At 31.3% G+C, this 25,937-nt stretch overlaps 1 protein-coding gene across 1 annotated transcript in view; it reads right to left on the bottom strand.

The window, feature by feature from the left end:
- Positions 1–327: 327 nt before the first annotated feature.
- The window catches only part of LOC143074453 (epithelial sodium channel subunit beta-like), a 45,226-nt gene continuing 19,616 nt past the window's right edge, over positions 328–25,937 (bottom strand). Inside the window, exons 3-12 of the mRNA XM_076249905.1 lie at positions 20,352–20,385; positions 19,076–19,211; positions 18,431–18,522; positions 17,035–17,198; positions 15,725–15,802; positions 12,293–12,398; positions 8,025–8,088; positions 6,368–6,478; positions 3,243–3,318; positions 328–1,844 (exon numbers count right to left, since the gene is read on the bottom strand). Of these exons, the coding sequence (XP_076106020.1) occupies positions 1,440–1,844; positions 3,243–3,318; positions 6,368–6,478; positions 8,025–8,088; positions 12,293–12,398; positions 15,725–15,802; positions 17,035–17,198; positions 18,431–18,522; positions 19,076–19,185 (1,206 nt within the window). The 5' untranslated portion in view covers positions 19,186–19,211; positions 20,352–20,385 and the 3' untranslated portion in view covers positions 328–1,439. The remainder of the gene's footprint in view (positions 1,845–3,242; positions 3,319–6,367; positions 6,479–8,024; positions 8,089–12,292; positions 12,399–15,724; positions 15,803–17,034; positions 17,199–18,430; positions 18,523–19,075; positions 19,212–20,351; positions 20,386–25,937) is intronic.

The raw sequence follows: 25,937 nt of genomic DNA on the forward strand, positions 1-25,937 counted from the left end.
GCACGACAGATGTTTACAGTTCCGTTATATCAACAGGATGAGCAACCTTAACCGACATAATTGGTTTACATGACAACCGTATATACCTTAAAAGATTGTTATTTTTATTTCAATGTCATAGCTGTTAGAAACAATAAGATTACACTATGATTAAGCACCAAACAAACTTGGCATAATTTCATAGTTTACAGTTTAATTTATATGAGACAATAAGGAATCGAAATACAATGAATTAGTATTCAATATGAATAATCACAATATAAAAAAGAAGATGTGGTATGATTGTCAATGATACAACTCTCCACAAGAGACCAAATGACACCGTACCACACAGTCAGCTATAAAAAGCTCCGAAATGACAATGTAAAACAATTCAAACGAGAAATCTAACGGCCTAATATATGTACAAAAAATGAACGAAAATCAAATATTTAACACATAAACAAACGACAACCACTAAATTACAGGCTCCTGACTTGGGACAGGCACTTACATACAGATTGTAACATATTGTAAAATTGTAATGTAACATCAATTTACTTTTATTAGATATTCTCCCTGGATACCTAATAACTAATATATCAGGGATACTTAGTGCAATGCTGTACACTAAGTAAATTGTTAACAGCAATAGAGTGCAATAAAATATATTATTCACGTTAAAAGAAAAAAGAATGTGGCGAAGTTAAACATGTAAGCGGAATCCCAACCCTCCCCCTAACCTGGTACAGTGGTGTAACAGTATAACATAAGAACGAACTATAAAAATCAGTAGAAAGAGGATTAACTCATCAGATGGATAAAAAAACAAATACTACAAATACAAGTGGACGTGGCCGGGTACTTGTACATCCGCACAAGAAAAAGACACTAAGTACAGATCTGAGTGTACTCGCAGTTACTGACAGCTGGTTCAAAGTCACTAACAACTAATAAAAGAAAATCATGCATCTAAGACTAAATACATATTTTGAAAAGCTGATGAAAGATACCAGGCCTATAAATTGGTAAACCATACACCATTTATTAAAGTGATTTTTAACGATAGTAAATCTTTCCATTTGCGTTTAAAAAGTATAAACGACAAAGTCAATCATTTTTAAATCGACTATCCGACTTCACCGTTCTAACACGTATGATTTTTAAAATTTAAAGTTACTAAAAGATTAAGGTACATATCTATTCACAGTCTATCATCGTTCTTAACTGAATAATCACAATATACAATGTCATACATAATGATTCATATTTTTACATCACAGACAAAAATCTAGACATCAAACAAATCTTCATGTGGACTCATGTCAAAACAATAAAAAAAAAACTATATGTCAAACAATATCTTAAAATATCAATACGTTGTGTATGGTTACTTAACAGTGTAAACTGCATTTCTATATAATTAATATAATTATATATAAAGAGTGTGGATACTTTCATTACAATACATGATCTGGAAATACATTATACTGTTTTGGTAGTGCATTTTCAACAATGGAGATCTCACTGTAATTAGCATTCTCATCATTGTCTCGCTTTTGTTGATCGGCAGTTAGCATGTTGATGCTTTTTAGGATTTTATTTAAACCATCGTTAAATTCAGTTCTTCCTTCTTGTTTCTCCTCATTCATACCGTTAAAACCTTTGATTATTTGATTTAAACCATCGTTCAGTTTGTCTTCAGCTTCACCTCTTTTATGATCAGTAGAAAGCAACCGGACACTTCGCTTTTTAATGAATCGTAGAATAAGAATTCCAAGTTCTAGAATTTCACCCAAGCTAATTACAGACATGCCAACCCACAGTCCTAGAGATCCTCCAATATCAGACCAAAAGTTTTCAATCTGTAAAACATAAAAAATATTCTTTCAATTTTAAATTGTTTATGTTTTCATATTTTAACAGATACATCTTTACGCGTAGAAACTGCATCTCATTTATAAGGTTATTGGCGATAAATTGTTTCATGTTAACTAAAGTAATTAAAAAGTTTTATTATATGAAAAGCGAAAAAAACGTTAATTCCTATCATCGGTGTCGAAAAAGAACTTAAATACTTTTGTAGTTGATATAATTGATCTGACAATTTTTAGGGAGCTCTCCACAGTTAAGTGTGGAGTTTCGCAATTGGTCTTTCAAATATGAAAGCTAGTGTGCAATGCAATCTATTTTTTGGATAGCTGAAAATCAAAATAGTTTTCTCAGTGGTTTTATATGAACTTCAAGATTATGTGATGTATGCATTATGGGATGTTTCCGTATTTTCATATCCATACCTGACATTGGTCTAGAAATTAATGTAATGTTTTTTTGTCTTTTTGTCTCAAAAATTTTGAATTTTAATAATACGTTAAAATGAGGCGAAAGACAAATGTCTCTTTTAAGCCCAAACTAGAAGCATCACGTTTTTAGTCTATGCGTCCGTTTATCCGTCCGTCTCTCGCGCTTCAGGTTAAAGTTTTTGGTTGAGTCAAGGTGAATAAATTCAGAATGTTACCATGGATACACAAACAATTTCATATTTCACCATTTTATTTTCGGAAAATCAAATAAATGGAAGATACTGATACATACACAGACACATGTATGACATTAACAGATAACTTAACATATAAGAAAGCCAGGAATATTAGATGATTAAACATTTTTTCAATTTCAATAATGCTTTTTAACTGTGGAGTGCTATCTGAACATTAGAAGAAATATAAGAAATCCTTTAACAACTATTTTATGGATCTTTTTGAAGTCTACCGATCTTTGTCCATCACAGTAAACAAAATGTTGTGTGTCATGCAAACCTCCTAAGTTTAGGGGTTAAATTACACTAGGTTATACTTTATATCAGATTGAAGAATTATTTTACTCTTCTATATTATCGATGTAACAATAGAAACAAAACACAATACACAATTATGCTAATTGTTGTTATATTTTCCATTTATATATCAGAATGAAATGATAGAACTAGCAAACCATGCAATTAAAAGTTTAGAATTTATTTTAATGGAACCTTGCCATTATTCTTCACAAATTTTGAAAACAAACATTTTCAATTATACAGCAGTAATAATTTGAATAAAAACATATCATACATAAATGTATTTACTATAACGGTCTTATTTAAGTATCATGGACCAATCTCTGAACTATTCCATATGAAACTTTATTTAACTATTGTTAAAAATGCGAATCGTACTTTGGTATATCAATTGACAGAATTAGATTTTTAAGATAATATCTACCGTGTATGCAAGTTCCTCTTCCGTTACCTCTTCTTGTAGGGAGGAAAAGTATATGTTGACAAACAATAAGCTTTCCCTGTTTAAAAGTAAAAAAGTACATGTATAGTTAGGAAAGTCTTGTTGTCCTCATTTATATTACGTCATCTGAAAATTAAAATTACGCATAACTTGAACAAAAGCAGTCATATGCAATAATTAACTGGCTTTGATAAATCAATAATACAAACTTCAGCAACGGCAATGGATATTTAATATGAGAAGATCAAGCTATGTCAACAAATATTGCTAACCTTGAAATTGATTCCAATCAATAAACAGGAGTTGAAACGCACTACGTTCGTTATGCAACCCTTTTGGGATATAGACGACAATTGTACAATTGTAATAGACATAGAATAGTTTATTTGCTTCTGGATACCATTCGGCATATTTTGTAAATAGTGAAAAAAAAAAGGTAAAACAAATTAGTTCTATCAAAATTTCGATTTTTCAACCCTGCATTCCACCATTAATGATGTGTAATTGAAAAATCGTCTGAAAAAAATAACCCACAATGCTTTTCAGCATACAAAAGGTGGCATACGCTATAAATGTATTACTTTGGAATACCATACTGTGTACATGTATTTTGTTTAAGTGAACAAAAAGGTAAAATGTGCTACATAAAGGTACAAGTGATGAAGTATGCTGACGTTTCTTATTGACAACATATATGTTAAATTTGGAGGTAGTCTTTTCAACAAATTGTCGGTAATCCAATAAGAACGAACTATGTGCCTCTCCTTGGCGGCCCCATCTTATTTTCATACGAGTCGGAGTTCCTTTAGACAATTGTCAAAAACAAAAAGATTAAAGGAGCATAATCCTTTAAATCACATTTAGATATGTTGATGTTTTGCTTTCCATTAACAATCTACACTTTTCTGAATGGATTCCATTCATATATCCCCCAGAACTATAAATTAAAGAGAAATCAGACATAACTTTTGCCGCAGCCTCGTTTTCAGACTTATGCCTCGAATTAGACATACGCGGTCGTCTATTTACCAGAATCTTTGATAAAAAGTAAAATCACAAAACTACTGAGCTCTGAGGAAAATTCAAAAAGGATAGTCCATATTCAAATGCTAAAATCAAAAGCTCAAACACATCAAATGAATGGATGACTATTGTCATATTTAGAAATATACATCCCATATATTGGTGAAGTTGGTAATCGAGACGATTTAAATTTTTAAATTATCTTTCCCCCATCTTAGTAGCAATATACCAAATGCACCTGCGTAGGGGATATATATTTTCTAACTAATCGTTATTTAAGAGCTTGAAGCTACTTCTCAGACTTTGTAAAACGTCACCAATGTCTCAGTAGAAAGTTGATGCACCAAGGGTATGCCAAAGAACGTCTCGTTTTTTAGTAAAAAGGTTCATCGGACGGTACCAAGACCTTGTTGATAAGTTTTCTGTATCAACATCACAAATAAAACAAGATTATGGATACAGATGTTGTTTATCGTTTTAATAACGTGTTATACAGGTTACAGTATACTTTTATTAGTCTTTATAAATATTGTTTTTACTGTTTAATCTGTGTTGGTAATACCAATTTGACGTGGCTCTGTACTTATTCATCCTGTCATTATGATATTGTGTTATGGTAAATTTTTGTAACATTGTCTTTAATTTACCAATGTCATTTGTCTATATGCCTCTTTGTGTTTCTTTGTTACATATAATGTGGCTCTGTACTTAAACATTTCGTCATTGTCTTATTGTGCTATGGTACATTTTTGTAGTCTTGTATTTTATGTTGGCTGAATAGCTTTGTCTATATGCCTTTTTGTTTATTTGTTACATATTTGTTTAGTGTAATAGTGGTTTAGATTACAACACAAATGTTGACTGCTGTACCTCTATTTTTGACATTTTTACCTTCAATGTATTATGTCTGTTTGTTTCGTTCACACATCGTTGTCAATTTTATAAAATTTTATGCGACTGGCATAAAAGTGAGAGGCTTAGCATTATAAAACCAGGTTAATGATACAATGTCTGTTCTAAGTCAGAGTATTACAATTGGTATCCATTTATTTCATGTGTTTGAGCTTTTTATTTTGGTATTTGATTAGGGACTTTCCGTTTTGAATATTCCTCAGAGTTCAGTATTTTTATTATTATATTTTTTTCCCTACCTACTAGATATAAGAAGATGTGGTATGAGTGAAATTAAGACAACTCTCCATCCAAGTTACAATGTGTATAATGTAAACCATTATAATTCAAAGTGCGGCCTTCAACACGGAGCATTGGCTCACACCAATTGCTTTCAAGGGCCAAACTGGCTAACGTAAAACAAAGCAAGATTGATTTTTATTTGGAAAGAATAAGTCAACAAAATGGTACTTTCATTATTTCAGTTTTCAATATTGACTTTCTTTTCATTTTAACAATTGAATATGCAAAACACATGGCTTGCGTAAATAATCTCAAGATAAGCTCGAAAAATATTCGCAAACATTCGGATTGAAAAGTGGTGTCTTACAGCCAATAATACATCAGCGATGTTTTGAGCTTATTTTTAAGACATGCATTGACCTATTATTGAGAAAAAGTAACTCGAACTAACGTTTTATAAATAAGATGAAAAGGTTCACCAGCACTCTGAGGTGACAGCGAAATTACCACTTGAATCACAAAAATATCACTTCCAAGTAGAAATAATATTCAGCAAGTGAAAATCAGGTATTCTTCGTTTGATTGTAACTACAAGGTTACAAAACAATGATATTTCCCATCTTGCGTCTTACTGTCATAAAGTTTACGAAGCCACTCGTTTGGAATATGTCTTTCAAACCTTTCCTTGCTGCATATTTGTTAATTGTTTGTTTTTATATATTAAACCATGCAACTGTTTTTTTCCTTTTGCCGGGGTTTAGATTATTGTTACAGGCCTAAAAATCTTTTAAAATTTATTGCATTTTAAATTTTTGGTTCTTAATTTCTATCCGCCGAAGTAACATATAAAACAAATATCTTACCAACTGAGGCATGTATTCGAGGAAAAGATAATAAACCAAGCATATCACAGGATCGTCACTACATAAGAAATAAACAATAACATTTACCTTAAGTCCTGGTATGCCACACCTCTTTGTTTGAGAATTGCATCCAACACTCCTACATAACTTCTTCCTGGCCATGTTGTCATTGACCGGAATGTCTCATATTTTATTTCGCTGTAGAAGACAACAAGGTATTCGTATTAAAGATAAAAGTTTTGTAATAGTACATCTGTCCAAGAAACGTAATTTAGGTTGACGTACCCTTATCTATAAATTGATTTAAATTGCACATAAATGGTATTTCGAAGCATTGTTACATTGGATCTATTTATAGTTTTACATATACATTGTAGATGTTTGTCTATAATTACAGACAATATTTCGATATACATATTTGACAGTATGGTTAGTTTGTTCATACTTGTTGTTGTCTGAGTTACTGTTTTTCCTTCTATGATTTATTTTCATTTGTGTAGAGACACTTCATAGTTGTAGGGACAAATGGGGTGGAAATTTAGCGTAGGTTTGTTTATTTCTGGTAATTTTAATGTAATTCATAAACTAGAATCAATGATGAAAGGACATAAAACAGTATGCAATAAAAAAAGAAATAGTTGAGTGTTTCCACAACTAGATATCTTAACAAATGCATGCATTTAAAACTCCAAAAACGTAGATAACAAATTGGAGGAGAATGACCTGAAGGGGATGTAGATCTTTTGTTGCACCCGTTAAGACAGCATGATTTGTAGCTTTTAATAAAGATCAAGGGGTAAGTCTACATTCTACGTCGGAGTGGTAGTTATTGCTTCTTGTATCAAGTTGCCTGTTGAACAATATAGTATTAAAAGCTCTTACGCCCTTTACTGACAATGAAGGTTATAAGGGAGAAAACATTTCAGACATTCTTTTCGTATGATTTTATAAAGAGGACTGTCTGGATTACATTTTCATTTCACCTTTACCGTAACTATTTGGAATATGTTTTTGTTTATGCAGACATACACTCAACTAGATAATCACTGATATACTTAGATGAGGGACCAGATCTCGTCCTAGAATAACAGAAAGAACACAGTTTGATTTTTTTTTTACTAAACTATCAATTTAATCTCGCGGCACGTTCGTTACCCCAAAAATGTCACAAGGTAGGTCGTATTAAAGTACTTGTATTTAATTATATCCTAACAGAATAATTTTCCACAACGTTTGTGTTGATGGCATATGTTTAATTATACCAGTTAGAATTAAATATAACTAATTGACTTATTTAAATGTGATCTAGTTCGTAACATATTGTATAGACACTATTCATTTAAACTTGAAAATTTAAGTTATTTTCTTTACGGAGTTTAGGGTTCAACTGATGATATAATTCTCCATGTATTTAATTCGAAGACGTGTTTAATCCAGAGACACAGAAACTAACATGAATAAAATTTGGTTCTCAATTTTGAGGGGGTATGCCATTCACTGCGGGAGGTTAACGTTGGTCATTCGCATAACTAGGTTAGTAGTCTTGAGGTGGTAAAAAAGTAATGAATGAAAATGATCAGCATAATAAGATAAGGTCTTAAGTGGTTTACATATATAATTACAAACATCATGGATAACTACAGCATTCAATGTTTTACCAGGAAAAATCATCGAACTAATTTTTCATTTATTACTGGCAAAAATAAAAGTGTTTTCTTTTTTAATAATAAAGTTAAGATCATACTTGCAAGGCTCTTTGCAACTGCAGTTGTCGCTACTTTTTTCAGCTTGTGCCATACATTGAAGCTCTAAAATATATAAAGGACATGTTTTATTTTCTTGTTTACTGAAAGCTAAAATAATTACCATAAACAACAAACGTGAAATTGTACACATCCAACATCCAATGGATTCAGTGTTAAGACGTCATAAACAGCCAGAGAAAAACATGACCAAAGTTTGTTTTGAGAGGTCAAGATATGACCTAAACCTTCTTGATTCGTTTGCAATCTAAGAGATTTCAAGGTCATTAATACATATCAGTTGTAAGCACTCATTAAAAGGATTGTTATTGAGTCATCGACAAACAAACAGTTAATTACAAAATAAGACGGGAATAGTTTAGATTTACGATGTCAATTTGTTGATCGACTGAATATTGATACAAAATGTGTTTTCTTTAATTTCTGAATTTAAAATCTTTAATATTTTAAAAACTTTGTACCAAGCAGCGAATATCATTCAGATGCCGTTTTGACATTTGACATTTGACCTGCATGCAGTTCAGTAAGGACATTAAAATAACAAGAGTGAACAGTTTGTACTCTAACTTTAGAAGTGTTGTCTGGACAGTATTGAATAGTTATCAAAGGTACCAGGGTTATGATTTAGTACGTCAGACGCGCGTTTAATCTACATAAGACTCCTCGGTGACGCTCATATCAAAATATTTATAAAGCCATACAAAGTTGAAGAGCATTGAGGATCCAAAATTCCCAAAAGTTGTGCCAAATACGGCTAAGGTAATCTATGCCTGGGATAAGAAAAATCCTTATTTCTCGAAAAAAAATCAAACTTTTGTATATTGATATTCATGTCAACACCGAAGTGTAGACTACTGGGTTGGTGATACCCTAGGGGAATGTATTGCAGTCTATAGATATATATGAAATTTTGGTGGAATACTGTATTTGACTTATTTAACATTTGGTTCGTTTTTTTTTTCGGTTGAAAATAGTTGTGAAAATCATACCTCTGAAAGTTTTACAAAAACCTATCACGAGTATGTTGACTATTCTTGAATATCTGTTCCAATTGTCCCAAAGACGACATACCGAATTAGCGAATTACCGGGTTTGCACTCACGGGAGCAATACGACGGGTATCAGATGTATCAGATGTGAAACAAAACCTACTTAGCCTTCTTGAGCACATGATATCTGCCCCCGGTTTTAGATTGGGGTCTTGTGGCTCATTTTTTTCTATGTTGTGTTTTGTATACTATTTGTCTTATCTTAACCTCTCTTTTAAGTATAAAAAAATGCACAAAATGAAAAATTCATCACTGAATTATCAGTATTCTAGTTATATACGTGTCCTGTCTACAGTTTCAATCACCATGTTATGTTCATAATGAAATGAAGACTTAGCTACAGAAATTTTGACGCAAACTTTTTTTTTATATGTCTTAGAACTGTAAACTTGCTAATCAATCAATATGTTATGCAACTACTACTTAAATAAGGATATTCTACAGTAAAAACCCAATACATCGAAACTTCACTTTTTCGTTTTTACTTTCGAGGTATGCATGGTACATCTTAAATGTAGCGTTTCTTATACAAAATCGCATTTACAGGTGAGATAGCTGAGTGTAGTTTCACATTCGAATTCAAACCTAATCATTGATGGATTGTTTATTGTATGGCTCAAATTTTATGTGATTTCAATTAAGCTCCTTAAAAGAAGGGTGAAAGGTACCAGAGGGACAATCACTCTCATAGATCGAAAATTAATTGACATTGTCATGGAAAAAAAATCAAAAGACAAACAGACACATAATATTACACAATATATAAAACATTAAGAATACAACTACGTCGATACTTTAGTATAAGATATCCATTGACGCATATGTAATTTTCAAACCCTAGATCAAATCAAACAGAAGTATGCAGCTGGACAGAAAAGCTAGCAGTTGATGTATACGAACATTTTGACGAATTTTATAGGTTGTTAGACAAAAGTCAATAAGTTTTTAGAACGACTACATTTGTTTAGAGATTCATATTTTGTTCAAAACGTGTCACAAAGTAAAACGCAGCATTTTCATAAGTTAATAATAAAAACATGTTACAAAAATTTTAGTTGCAAATCGGTTTTCAACTTGACAAGATGCCATGGTTTTCCCCATAAACTTTTCGACTATTAATACACATGCAATGATGTAAATTGATATTAACTTCTAAACCCTCCAAGTCTTTAAATGTCAATTTTTAACATACCGTTGCACTTCTACTAAAACATATCGATAATATGTTCAAACATCAAACGGGAGATATAAAAACTGTAAGGGGTTACTATTTCAAAAGGTTTTGGTGATTCAGTAGCTTTTAACCTGTCCTTGAAATGAATCGAAATACAATGCAATAGTTTTTCCTTGCTTGTACTATTTTGTTATCTTTGATTTTAAAGTGCTATAGACATACAATCTTAAATCTGGAAGTGTGTGAAGGTTTATGACAATCAAAAAAGGGCCACGTATTTATAGTTTGTGACAACAAATACTAACGGTATATAGAATAATGATTTGAAACTTGTAATGGCTTACATTTACGAACGGACGATTGAAATGTTACTTAACTTTATGCTAATTTTGTAGTTATTTAATATATATATGGTGGTGTTTAACGACCTTGACTGACTATACAGCCCTCGCACGGTCGGCTCGGTGCCCGAAGACGTTTGGTGAGCTTTAACATGTTTTGATGCCGTGGGTCAGGAACAAGTAGTGGAGGTCGCAATATGTAGGCCGCCATCTTGGTTTTGGTGAGTAGATTTTTCTTTGTTTACTATTTTGATGTTTATTTTCACTAACGGCTGCTTTCAGGGCCAGTTTGGTCAGCTTGGCAGCGCGCTAGCCTCGATGATGGAGTACAGGTAGATGATCTCGGACGTAGTTCGAAAGATGACAGGAAGCATTATCAAGACCAAAGCCGTGAGGCAGTGAAATGAAGGTCATATCACCCAACAGCCTAGGATACAGCCCTCGGACGTTAATCGGCATAACACTCCCCATAATACAATGGTTTTGGAGTACATGTTAACGCGGGTACGCCAACTACTACGTCTATCTGTACGGCATGGATTGGTTTCTGTCATCTTAAGTAGTAAGTCGTTGATATCTAACTGTAAACCCTCATCGAAGATAGCGGGTAAAGGAGAGCTGGCCCAGCACGTCCGTTCAGCTGTAATGACTGAGACGTGACTGTGGATGGATTGTAGTTATTTAACACGACAGAAACAGCTTTTTAAGGTGGTATGGGTGTCTTCCTCCATCTTGGATCGTAAAAATACAGAGAACCAAAGGTCTAGATTTTCCATCAAGTTAGCAAAATTTGATACAAGAATGCAGATATTTAATGTGAATTTTCATTTATCAGAACTAATTTATAAGAATATAACTTATAAATATTAATATTTTTGCAAATGTTAACTATTTTTGGTTGTTTTTTTTTTTTTTTTAAATTGGCATTTTAAGGGGAGGTAACTCTAAAACAGTGCATTTTCAGAAGGATTCTACATGGAATTTTCCTATTTTGTATTTTAGCCGGAAAAAACGTACGGTGACCCTATCTTTTCTTTTGATATTCTCAAAGCAGTGTCTGAAAGCTATCTTTTCCTGTAGTATTTAACAATTTTATCATTTTGTTTAGTTTTTAATCACAAAATGGTGTTTTTTCCTGTATAATCCATACAAAATGTGTCATTTTGTCCCGTCCTGTAGCTTGAGAAAATGCGCGGTGACCTATCATTTTTATTATATTTTTCGACATATATCAATAGATACTACGTTTTGGCAAAGTATGCACAAATTCTATCATTTTTATTTTAGACTCCCATACCACCTTAACTGCATCATTTCAGATTATATTACAATTAGAAATATGCTCCCGACAGCGGTTGATAATAGATCCAATACATTAAATGGATGTTCTTAAATTATCAACTATTCGGTGCAGACAGAATTATAACAATTCTATTTATGACAATGTTTCCTATAATGAATGATGTCAATTGTTTCACTTTAGATAACAATTCCTAAGCTGTCACAAACACACACTGATGTCAAATATTCCTGCGACTTATGAATAAAGGTTGGTCCCTGATTGTCAATGCACAAATAAAGATTTAATTAAACTCATCCTAGATACCAGAATTGAAATTTTGAATTTGCGCCAAACGCGCGAAAGTGACAAAGATTTATGTAAGATATATATTTACTTAATATACCTTCAGCGTCATCACAAATCCACAGTCCTAAACTAACATCTGATAAAGTAGGCGAACAATTGCAATTCTTTTCTACAATTTTTTCTATACATAGTTCAAAGCATGCCTAAAAGAAAAATTGATTTCAAATATTAATTATAGAACGATTCTGTAAAAACTTAGGTTATTAGCGACAAAGAAATACCACATCAATTTATAGTTCTGCTATTCAGTAAAATAGAAATAAAACAAAAACATTTTTAGAGACAAAAGGGAAAAGCTTTATTTAGTCCTTTTGTCCTTTTTTTTATTCGAGACACCGACAGGTCTTTTTTAGACGAATTGCGAAATACACGCGTTGCCTACAAATTGCAAGCCTAGTTTCCTTAATGAGATCAACTACAAACCGTACGGGACGGGTATATCTGAATTATAGAAATGAACAAAAATGTATCATGGCACGATAGAAAATTGATATTACATTTTTATAACATCAAATAATTTCATTTAAATACAAAATCACATACCGGAAAAGGGTCATCCTCCTACTACCTTTTATTTGCTTACATAGTCTCACACCAATTTAGCTCAACCAAAAGTAAATATAAACTAGCACACCCGAGGCCCACAAGAGATTATATTTCATCATACCAAATCACATGCCCTACTAACTAAATTCATAGCGATGTTAATATTGTTTACCCCTGTGACATTCTATATCAACATTAGTGCGTCCTCGAAATACTCATTTGTAAATAACGCAAATACTTTAGATATAGAAAAGTTACAGAGATAGTGATCACGTACACAAAAGTCATATAATTTCTGATCATAAAAGTTGATAATAAACAATTGAGAAAACAGAATGCAAGATGCATGTGGCATGTTCATTGTCTTGACTAAATACTTTTCTGGAAATACAACAATGTTTTGTTGATTTAATGTTATTACTGTCTTAAAGCAAACTCAGTTCTAAATGAAGTTTTTTGAATACAGAGCGTTACAAATTTCAATAACATTATCTGAAAATTTTGAAATTCAGATGTTTAAAGTTATATAATAAAGATTTGAATAAGCGAAAACTTTACATGAGGAAAAGAGGGAATTCCTTCCTGTTGAATTTGCCAATAGAGGAATTGATGCAATCAATATCTGCAACGTTCTACATCACAATGGGGTAACATCTAAAATTCCTATTTATTTTCAAAATCAGTCTGTTCCTATTGTATCCTATAGTTACACCAAAACCATTGCACCTAAAATATTTAACTATAAACAAGCATTGCAGGACCTTGACTTAGAACAATACCTAAAAAACCCTCCGACATGTGACTGTTCCCACTCGCCTTATAATTACAGTCCCTCTGGTCATGTTATAACTGGGGGATCTAAACATAATTCAACATAAAAATCTCCGAAAAGGTGATTTCTCATGGTCCTAAGTTTAGAGAACCCTAACACATCAATTGGAACTATAACTTCAAAATAATAATGGATTCCATTGAGGACTACGCCAGAGCATGGGCTAAGCGAGAAGAAGTTAAACTGGAAACTGTCTCAGAATGGGTTAAAACTATCAGGTCTCTGATAAAACGTCGCATTCACAAAAGAAACAACAGACACGGCTTCCTCTTCCTCATTTTTAGACTTATATCTCGAATTTGACTTACACAGTCATCTCAGTACCAGAATCTATGACAAACGAGACGATTTTAATTTTGAAATTATAAATTTCCCCCACCTTAGTAGCAATATACCAACTTCACCTGCATATGGGAAATATATTTCCCAACTTATTCGATATTCAAGAGCTTGCAGCTCCTACTCATACTTTGTAAAATGTCATCAGTGTCTGAGTAGAAAGTTGATGAACCAGGGGTATGTCAAAGAACGTCTCGTCCTTTTTCTAAAAAAGTTCATCGGAAGGTACCATGACCTTGTTGATAAATATTTCGTATCAACTTCACAAATAATACACGATGGTCTTGATGTATAGATTCTGCGTACTGATGTTGTTTGTCATCTTAACAACGTGTTTTATAGTTCTTTCATTTGTCTTTGTTCTATTATTAATATAACTTTTACTGTTGAATGGTTTTATGTGATATCCGTTTGACGTGGCTCGGTACTTATACATCTCGTCAATGTGTTTGTATCATTTTTGGGCGATGTGTTTTGTATATGCGACTTTTTGTATTTCTTTGGTTCTAATAACGTGACTCTGTACTTTAAAAGATCCCGTCACTATGATATTGTTCTATTTTATGTCATAATGATATATTTCTATTTATGAATACAAAATACGTTGAACCACAAACGTCAAAATAATTCAATACGTAATGGAATTAAATATTTGTGGATTCTTATAAATTCTATATAAACATTTTGGACTATTTTAAATCTCGAGTCTATTACTGAAATTTATTCTTACATACTTTTGATTTTTTAACCCTGTATGCTAACATTGCCTATGTAAATTTTAAAAATGTTTGTATGCACATTGAACGACAAATCTATGTGACGTATAACATTTTCTGACGTCAGACACACAAACCAATGAAAGGGTTTGTAGATAGATGTTTTTGTGTTCTGTTAAATTGTTTCTTTTTAAATTGTTATACGATGATAACTGAATTACCCATATGTTGACTATTTTATTTAAAGTGTCTGTTTAGTTAACGCATCAATGTAAATATAACGGAATTTGATGAGACTGTCATCAAAGTGAGAGGGTGAGCGCTATAAAACCAGGTTTAATCCACCATTTTCTACAATTGAAAATGCCTGTACCAAGTCAGGAATATGACAGTTCTTGTCCATTCGTTTTTGATGCGTTTTGTTATTTGATTTTGCCATGTGATTATGGACTTTCTAAATTTATTTTCCTCTTAGTTCAGTAGTTTTGTGAATTTACTTTTTAGCTCGCTATAAAACCAGGTTTAACATAATATTTTCTTGGCAAATTACCGTGTCAAGTCTGGAATTTGATAGTTGTGTTTTTAAACTTTCCACATTGGTTTATAAAAGTTAAAATTTTTGTCAGTTCTTTATAGAATTCACCTTTTTTAATTCATCCTGGAGTTCGAATTCTTGTTTTTTCTTCTTTGTAGAAGACAAAGAATTAAGGGTGTTCTGTGAAAAATATAAAAGTTGTGGCCTTTAAGACCATATTGCGAAATGTATTCATTCTTTGTGTCTTTAAATTTAATATGTACATCGAGAGAATTCGTTATGAAAAACACCAAAGCTTTTGTTTTCTAATGTCTCTTAAAATGTCTGTCACGACGATCCTTTTTATGGAGTTCTTGCATTATGCTACGTGAATTACAATACCTCTATTACAGACAAAACCGCTTACACATCTATGGAAGCAAAACGATTAAAATAACTCGTTATTACCTAGTATTTTTGATTGTTGGTGTGTTTCATCAACAAGTAATATTTTGTTTTTACCTGAATGTTGGTAAATTCACCGCTGTCATCACATAAATCTGTTTTACCAAATACCTCCTTTTTCCTCAACATTCTCTTCTATTAAACGACAAAAAGAAATAAAATGCAACGTGGCTAATCAGTGACATCGGTAGAAAATTAGTGAAAGAGAAATAATATAAAACCCATTTTTGAGATGTATGACATTTTTACCCATAACGTCTGTTTGTTTTCTTACACATCATTATCAATATATTGGCATTTTATTCGACAGTCACACGATTGAGAGGTTCGGTTGGCTATAAAACCATTTCCAACTCACCAGTTTTTGTATTAGAAAATGGCCGTACCAAGTCGGGAATATGGCAGTTGTTGTCTGTTCGTTTTTAGAGTTTGAACTTTTGATTTTGAAATTTTGAAAGGGACTTTCCGGTTTTGCATTTTCCTCGGAGTTTTTGTGATTTTAATTTTTAAATAATAACATTAGATGTATGTTTCATTATAATACGTTATTCTGATCGGCTAACTGCAATCTGCGTTATTCCTTAATCGAATTCATTCAAAACGAATTGTAACATTAATGTTGATACGTTTTGGTTATTTTACATTTCGCTTGTGATTTGTTATACGATTATAACATTTTATTATCGACAAATAATGCACTTCGAGCTTACTCTCACTATTTTTACCGTTGTTCTACGTTATTATATAGTTGCACTGTGATGTATAAATTTCAATTAATAAAGCCTACGTTTGGCGTGCTTGTTCCATTGCATACATCTCTCTTACGGTTGGTGTTGTCATGTTATCATTATACGATGTATTTTTAATGTCTTGCTGGTGTCAGAAGCTGTGTTGTTCATCAACATACAAACTGACAATTAGCAGTACTCGTCATCAATTCACAACTTTGATTAAAATAAAGATACTGATTACAACATTTTTGTAATTGAATACTGGTCATAAACATATTGCGAATGAATTTAATTCTGAAAAAAAAACATGATATTCTAGAAATTCTTAGGCAAAAAAGCTTTTTCACATCCATTTAATTCATTAAAATATGTTTAGGTTGATATAAGAAGATGTGGTGTGAGTGCCAATGAGACAACTCTCCATCCAAATAACAATTTATAAAGGTAAACCATTATAGGTCATTGACGGCCTTCAACACGGAGCCTTGGTCCCAACCGAACAACAAGCTATAAGGGACCCACATTAGGGCATGTTTCTTTTCTGTTATTTCGTAATGCTATTCTATATGAGGTGTAAACATACATCGTCAAAAATAAAACATCATGTATATAATATATCAAATGTAAGCAACAGACCTGAAACAATGATATATCTGTTTTAAATCCTGGTGATACTGAGAAGCCATTGCTTTGTAAATATGGTCTGTAGCCATTTTCATGTATAGACAGAACGACACCTGGGTCATCAGCAACGTATGGTATGTAGTCACTCTGATTCACATTCAGAAATAGTTGGAATGCTTTTAGGAAAAATGGTAAATAATTAAGATTCATAACATATACACCTTCGACGTAAAAGTATAACATGAATTACATTTTGAGTGTACAAGGTCAACCATAATGCATCTAACTAATGCATTTCAGCTATGGCGACCTACCTGATATGCATGCCGAGTGTGTGAATTGCAGTACATCCATACGATACCAGATTTCATTTCTACTGTATTTGGCAGGTATAGGTGATATCTAGATCTGGTTCAAATACTCTTGTGTTTATGCGAATTACAGATTTTAAGTTGAAAAGTAGAAATGATAATATTCCCCATATAACATTTATAGTCCTGTTTTAAATCAAGAATTTTTTTAATAAAAAATTATAGTTTTTTATTTGTTATGTTTGTATATATCTTATGTATTTAAAATTGTCTGTACCAAGTCAGGAATAATACAGTTACTTTTCATACGTTCCGTTTATATGGTCAGTTTTTATGAACTTTCCCTTCTCAAATTTGCAATAGATTTCAAAAGTTTCGTTATACTTTTTTTTAAACTCATTTGCATTATGACGTAACTTGTTTAATTACGTAAGACCACTGTTGCTGTAAATGTAAAGTTCAATCGTGAAGATAGTGTACTATTAAAATATGTCTTTTGTGACACAACATTAGTAAAAGTATTCCAAAGTTATAAATACAGTATAGTAGTATGATAATGCACTATGATTCTTATATGATTTACATATTTACAAATAGCTAAAAATTTGATTGGTTCGTTAGTTTTTCCCCCTTGGTTTACATTTCGATTAGTCATGTTTCCGAAACTATTTTCGTATCCTTCATTTTGATCTCTTTATGTGCAATACAGATGCATGGATATCGGGATAAAAAGGGTTTAAGTAAGTCGATAATTCCGTTTCTTATACCCTTTTAAGATCTTTTAAATTTCAATAATATATCAGGAAAATGTAGTTTTGATGCATATGATGTTTTTTGTTTGTTTTTTATTTAGATTCTTTGCATAAGCAAATAGTAGACTATATAACAAATATTGTTAATTAAAATTGCAAATGATTTAATCCCCCCAGTTAAAAATGTGTTTGATCCTACATCATTTTATAGATATTTATATTGAAGGTTATTTGAACAGGAACTTCCGGTCGTCATATACACTATGATGATGTATTTTTTTTGGAAACAGTGTCAGTAGAAGGATGTGAATATATTCTTACTTTATTACGACGTTCCATACTTACCAAATAACTGTCCAACGTGCTTTGTTACTAACGGTTTTCTAGGAAACCTATAGCATTGGCCATAATACGGATCGAAAAATGGCATAAAAGAGCTACAATAAAAAATAGACATACATGTATATGTTCTTCTTAAACATTGGAATTAACGTAGATATACATTTGAATGGAGACTGAATTGAAGTACATATATATGACAAAGCTGCTGATTAAATTTAAGAAACGGAAATTAATGAGATGTTGAATTTTTCAAAGCACAAACTAAAACAATTCGAAAAACGGACTTGGCTGTATAACAACTACGTTGAACACATATTCTGACCGATCTTGAGGACATCCTTATTCGTTTTACAGATATGGAGTACCTGTGTATCCAAAAGTTCCGTCAACTAGTACAGTTTGATGTGAAAATAACGGTATATGGACTGAACCCTCAGTATGTTCACATTTGACATGGGGTCAGATAAGGTCTATGTAGTAGCAATTAAAAGGGCCTCTACCTTGCTTTTATGTGTGTTTTGCTTTGCATGATTTTGTATTTTGAATAAAATTTTTCAAGTAAAAGTAACGCTATCAAAAGCAAAGGTAAGGTGTTACAACCATAATCAATATTTGTTGTTATGAAAAACATATTATGTATACTTTTACCTTTCATTACACAATTCACCGTCATATTTGCAACTTAAAACGAACTCCTTAAAGTCCGGAGATAACTTCCGCACGGATTTCTTCGTGATGTTGATATCAAAATAATTCATTTCTCTCCGGAACTGTTGTTCAATTTCTACAAATGCAGTAAAAAAAAAACTAGTTATTACACGGCAACCAGCAATTATCATTTTGTTTATATCATGAACATTACATTTATTGTCAGAACAACAATATACTCTGTCAAAGTGAGAAAATTAGGGTTTTATATTGTCTTCTTTTAAATTGTTTATTTCGCGTTTCTTTTAATAAGATAGTGAATTGCTCGTCCCGAAAAGATTCTTTTTGTTTTGATTACAATATTGCTTTGAAAAGTAAATTCAGTGATAAATATCCAAGTCTCAAAAGGGAGTATAACGATAAAACTGTGACTGTGAGAGTTGTCTCATTGGCACTCATACAATATCTTCTTATATCTATAGAAAGTTGATCGTAGTTGAATGTGGTTTTATTCTAGGTGTTTCCTTAAGTTTGTCATATTGCTATTTGAGTGTTTCGTTTCTTACACACTCTTGGCATTTAAATATGTCGATGTGTGTGTTCCTGGTGAATGTTAATTTAGATAAGCTCTTCGTTAGCATGGAATTTATAAAGAGATAATACCATTATTTTTTATTTATAAAAGCACCACAATTTTGCAATTATAATGAAAATATGCACAAATCATTGCATATATTATAAATTTGATGGCTCATATAATTCCGTTATCTTTTTCTTTTAATAATTTATTTCAAGCACACAGTTGACAAATCGATACGGTATTAGATTTGCACATTATTGAAGACGGGTTGACCTATCCTATGATTGTTAATCTCTTTGACATAATGTGTAGTGTTAAGAGTTGTCTCATTGTACTATATTTTTATTTAAATATATTATATTTTAACGAATCACATTAATGAAATATGATTGTTTCATAATGTATGGAGAATATGTCAATAATGTCAATGTGGCATTTTGTTTTCATTAGTCAATATATATGATTTTGCTGTAAAATATGGTTTATTTTTATAAAACAATGTAATTGCAAAGATTACAGAGAAGTAACAAAAGTGCATGCAAAATGTATGATGTGATAACATAAAAAATATTTATAATTATATATGTTATACTAAAAAAAAAACAATAGAAAAAAAGGGAAATAAGTAAAAACAAAAGAATACAAAACAACAGAATACACATGTTTAAACAAAATAGTTTTAGTATTGATACATACCTTCACTGTGCAGGTCGTCTTTATTAAATAATGTCTGGGTAAGATGCATAAAGTAAAATACAAAACAAATATATATATATATATTTCAAAGAAATGCAAATAAAAGGAAAACTTAAAATCTAGCATTTACATGGGTGTTATGTGTGAATTTTGAAACTTCTTTTTAGATAAAATAAATCAAATGCTAGCATTTACATAAAACATGCAAGCCGACGTGATTGTCATATGAAATATAGTCAAATGCATATACAACAACAAACATCAAATTGTTTTATTTTTACAGAAGGTAAGATCTGAAGTGGTACGTAACTATCCACGGCAACGTAGTCCAACTATTAATACCATGGTTAAATCAAGTAAACAAAATTAAGACACACAGAGACGATAGATAACAAAGTGATATCAAAATTCATAATTGGAAATAAATTGACAATGCAATGGAAACAAACGAATAAAGGACGAAAAAACTAACGACAGTAACAAAACATAACATATAAAACGGACAAGTAAGCAACACGAACTCCACCAAAAACGGTGGTTGTAGCAAGCACTCCGAACGGATATGCAGATCCTGTTTCATCCGGTTGTTCGGCTCTTTTAAGTACAAACCTGGTGATAAGGCAAACTCGGTAAGAAACAATATTAACGGTTCCAATTTTCCTGCACCAGATGCACATTTCGACAATACATGTCTCTTCAGTGATTCTTGTGGCCAAAACATTTGAAATTGAAAGCTAATATAAAAGGTGAAGAGCTATAATCAAAATGTTAAAAAAGTATAGCCAGATCCGTGAAAGGAATCATTCGGAGGGGGGAGGATATGGAATTATGGTTAAGAGGAAAATATCTGTCGTCAAATGGGAGACGGATATTACATAACTTTCAACCAACTCGTGATTGTTAAAATTTTCAACTTCATCATTTAAAACTCTTGGTTCAATAATTAATGCCTTGGAAACAGCAGCCCTCTATCAAAGAAATTATGATTGGAAATGCAAGTTTATACAAGTAATTTGGTATCAACTAGGGACAACCACAACTAATAGGAACAACCAATCACGACATCCGAAAAACAAATACGTACTAATCTGCAAAAACAATACATAAAAAAGATAGACTGAGCTACATGAATAAAAAAAGAATGGTGACATCAAGTTCCCCAGCAAGAATCCGACCGAAAATATATAGCTTCTTGCATATAAACTTCTATACAAGCAGTTACCCTCTTTAAGGAACTAATGATTGGAAAACACACGCTCTTGGATATCCCATCAACAGGGATTCGTATACTTAATTAGCAAGCGCGATGGTGTATCTGTATTCTGACATGTCATTTATTCATATTTGTCAAATTTATTTTTTCAAAACCCACCATTTACGGTAAATTTACTCTGTAACGTATGTTATGGTAGAAAAAAAAAACTCTTAATGAACCAGGTCTCACATTGTGTTCGACTATATCGTGTATCGTATAAAAAGACATCAGTGACGTTTGAAGGAAAATCAATGCTAAAAGCAAACAAAAAAAAAAAAAACAGTACAAAATGAACTAAACAACAAGATTTGGTTAACTGATTTCTAATTTTCTCCTTTTGAGGATGTCGTCATTTTATCAAATGTTTCCTTTTGAAATCTTTTTTTTTTCAATACTTTTTTACCTTAAAAATGAATTCGAAACCCAAACCATTCGCCGTCAAATAAAACCATCGTTGATTAAATCAAACCACACATAAGTCTACAAATACCACGGAAATCGAGTAGAGATGTACAAATATGTCAAATATTTATATTTTTATTATAATAATCAATATCTAGAGACCTCCCCCCCCCCCAAAAAAAAAAACCAAAAAAAAAACCAAAAAAAAACAAACAAAAAATACAACAAAACAACCTATCCGATCCCCAACAATAGATTTTCATTCCATTGTTTAAACGACCTGGAATAAACAAAAAACACTATGCAAAAGGGGATTGTTTTTGAGATCCTGACACGTTTAGCATTATTACTTCCATACGGCATTGAAGTAGCTTGTGTGCACTTATATCATACTTAAAAGGCAAACTACGTTGTTTTCTGATCAAATTTCGTTAATCATTTTGAATAACTAACAACGATAAATATGTAATGTAAAGTTTTTAAAAGCCTTAAGTAAGCTATACAATCTAAACTCCTTAATTTAAAATTGATTTTTATTTCTAGAAGCGTCAACAATGACAAATCATCTAATAAGATTTCTTTATAGTCGATTCTATATTAAAAGTAATTAAACGCATTAAATTTCTTATATAAACAATTATTTTGATCACTAAACAGATCGTACGAACGACGAACCATACTTGCAAAATGAATATGAAAACACCTTGCTACCCTCATTTTAATCAAAAATTGAATATTTAACGCGAAAGCTTTTCCCCTTCTAAATGAATAAAGGAAGCGTATATAAATGATCACGATCAATTGTATATGCTTTTTCTGTCTTTGAGTAAAATGGGTAAAAATGACATATAATTTTTGGTTACTGTAGATATGGACTCTCTAATTGTCTACTATTACTTGTCCATATATGTGTTGATTAACAGCTTGATAAGATATAGACAACGTTTTTCTTGTTGTTGTCTATAATAATAAAATTCGTCATATGACGTTTATATGATTTGTTTGTTACATAAACTTGTCAGTTTTTCGTTGATTATATCGCAGTTTCTTCTTTATTTATGTGAACAGTAATAAGTGCGCATATACATAGCCCAATTAAGATTTCCCTATTAAATAAATTACGCAAACGGAAAACTACTGTCATGACAATGCTTTGATCTAATTTGGCATTAATGAATATGACCTTTAAATATTATAATACCTTTGATAAATTTAATTTGATAAGAGCATCTGTAAAAGAATTGACGTAATGGATAAAGGATATATTCTTATTCGTGACAAAATATAATTGTAATCTTGTTCAATTTTGATAAATCATACCAATTGTTGTGTTTGTCTTTTTACAACAATCATCGCATTTTCTTTCTTATTTAGTTCTGATTGCTTGTGTTTTTGTAAAACTATTTTGCATTCTTCTTTCATTTTTGCTAATGTGATTTGTCTATACCGAGTATGTCTTTTTTTAAGTTTCTTTGATGCATTTATGGCGTGGCTGTGTAATTAAACATTCCGTCATTGTGTTTTGTACCAAGGTAAATTTGTGTATATTTGTTTTATATTGCGCTTGTTACAGATGTGTTTGTTTTTATAATGATTACGATTGTAACATAATGTTCACTGCGGTACTCCTAATTTTGACATTTTTACTATAATGTCTGTTTGTTTTGTTCACACATCGTTGTCAATTTAATAGAATTTGATGAAGATTTAAAGGACGTGAGAGGTTAAGCTAGCTTTTAAACCAGGTTAAGTGCACCATTTTCTACATAAAAAATGCCTGTACCGAGTCAGGAATATAACATTTGTTTTCTATTTGTATTAGCTTTTGATTTTGCCATTTGCCATCTTTTCTTTTTAAATTTTCCTCGAGTTTTACTATTTTTGTAATTTTTCTTCTTCTGCATGTAATTTCTAAAAACAAACAAACAAGAAATGACAAAAAAACACAACAATAACTAACAAAAACTGCTACTACACAAATAATAGTACACATAATGATTAAACAATGAATATCATTGTCGAAATCATAGAATTGAGCAATGGTGCCACTGATTTGCCTTATTTTGTACAAGCAACGCGCGATATAGATTTAGTTTGTTTTATTTCCAGTGACACTTTGAAGTATAAAGAATATTAACTAAAGTCATATACTTGATGAACTAATGGTTCCTTCAAACTAGCTACTTTTGCCTAAAGTACAGTACATTTTAAGTCTTGCTCCTATATATGTCCCAATGGGACAAGAAGACAGACAAGTCGGACATCCGCCGGACTGTAATTACCCCTGCAGTGATGTACCTGTGTAATACCTTGTTGGAAGGTCGTAAATTAATCTGTAGCTGTGATTGATAAATTTGTAATCTTACCTATACATTTTATAGATTAATGAACGATAGCATCCTGTAACATATTTCACCGTTTTAATGAATGAAATTACGGATAAAAATATTTCAGTTTTTACTTATTAGCTAAAATATGAACATTGAAATTGTTTATTTCAGCTTAGTTAGATATTTCATCATGCTAGATATGTCATTTACAAAACAATTGTTATTCACTGAAAACTTTGGAAATTAATCAGTTTTAAACTATAAACTAATTTTTCTTCCGATTTCATATTCCCCGTAAGAGCCTCTGCGTTTATTTTCTCATGTCAATCACTGGAATTTGACCTAGATCAGCGGAACCATTTTATGAAAGAATTTACGGCTGAATAAACAGAAAAGGATAATTATTTTTTGTGAATGCATAAAAAATTTCTAAAAAAGAAACATTTTAAATACACATCCAAATTGTTCAATCCTACTAACTGAATCATTTTTCAAAATCGGGGAAATAAATAAGTTGTAAAAAAAATTAATTCCCACATCTCCATACCCGTAAGAGCCTTATCATTTTAGTTTTTCATCAATCAATACACTTATTTGACCCTGGCAATCGGACCCATTGATATAACTAGTGTTTACCGTTAAGTATTTTACCGCCAATATTAGCTCGTGCTGTCGGCAGGATTTTGTAAATTGTTGTCAGCTAGAAAACATCTTTTATAAAATGAATGAGGTCAAGTTCATTTTATGAATTAATAATTATTACTGATTAATTTAATTTAATTATATAATTACGAATTTGTTTGCATCGTGTCAAAAAATTTACGTTTATTAGATTATAATGCATGATTAAATTTTGATTTGCACCTGATAAGCCGTAATTCACGGACTTGTTATAGAATACTTATAATATGAAATGTTATTTAATGACAAGAAATTGATTGTATGTTGTCATGTTTATATATGAGTTGTATAAAATTAATAAAATAATTTAAAACTGACAAACGTTATTTAAAATAAAATATTTATCAAATAAACGGCGTTTGTGGAGATTCACAAAATATATTTGTATTTTGAATATGCTTTTTGCATTCATATATTTTGTCAAAAACTTATTGGTGAAAGAGTTTATATGACAATAAATATTTGAATCGAATCAATTGAGTGTGTTCATTAGTCATCGATTTAAAAAAGAATTTATTAGCTACAAAAAATATATTACATCACACTTTTAGCCAAAATTTGTATATTTTATAAAATTAGCCATACATGAGAGAAGTTAACAAGAAGAGAGGAAATGGAGTAGAGCTAAATTGGTTTTTATTGATTGATGTACAACATTCAGACTCTTTTTGAAAATTTTGTGTAGCCCTTAAAAGGACTGTTTTGTATAGCAATAAAACGTCGTCTTTATTTCAACTTTAAACTTGCAATCTTAACTTGGTATTCTGGTGTCTGGAGTTTTCTGTTGAAATACTGTAAGGACTTGCCACTCGATCTTTCTGGAAAAATTTTCCTGGGTAAATCTCCTGTAGCTCTTCCACCTGTTACAACTGCTACTGGTAGAACCTTATAGATGTGATCAATGAAGTTGTTGCAGAT

This window comes from Mytilus galloprovincialis, chromosome 5 (assembly GCF_965363235.1).
Source record: "Mytilus galloprovincialis chromosome 5, xbMytGall1.hap1.1, whole genome shotgun sequence".
In the NCBI taxonomy this organism is placed as follows: Eukaryota; Metazoa; Mollusca; class Bivalvia; order Mytilida; family Mytilidae; genus Mytilus; species Mytilus galloprovincialis.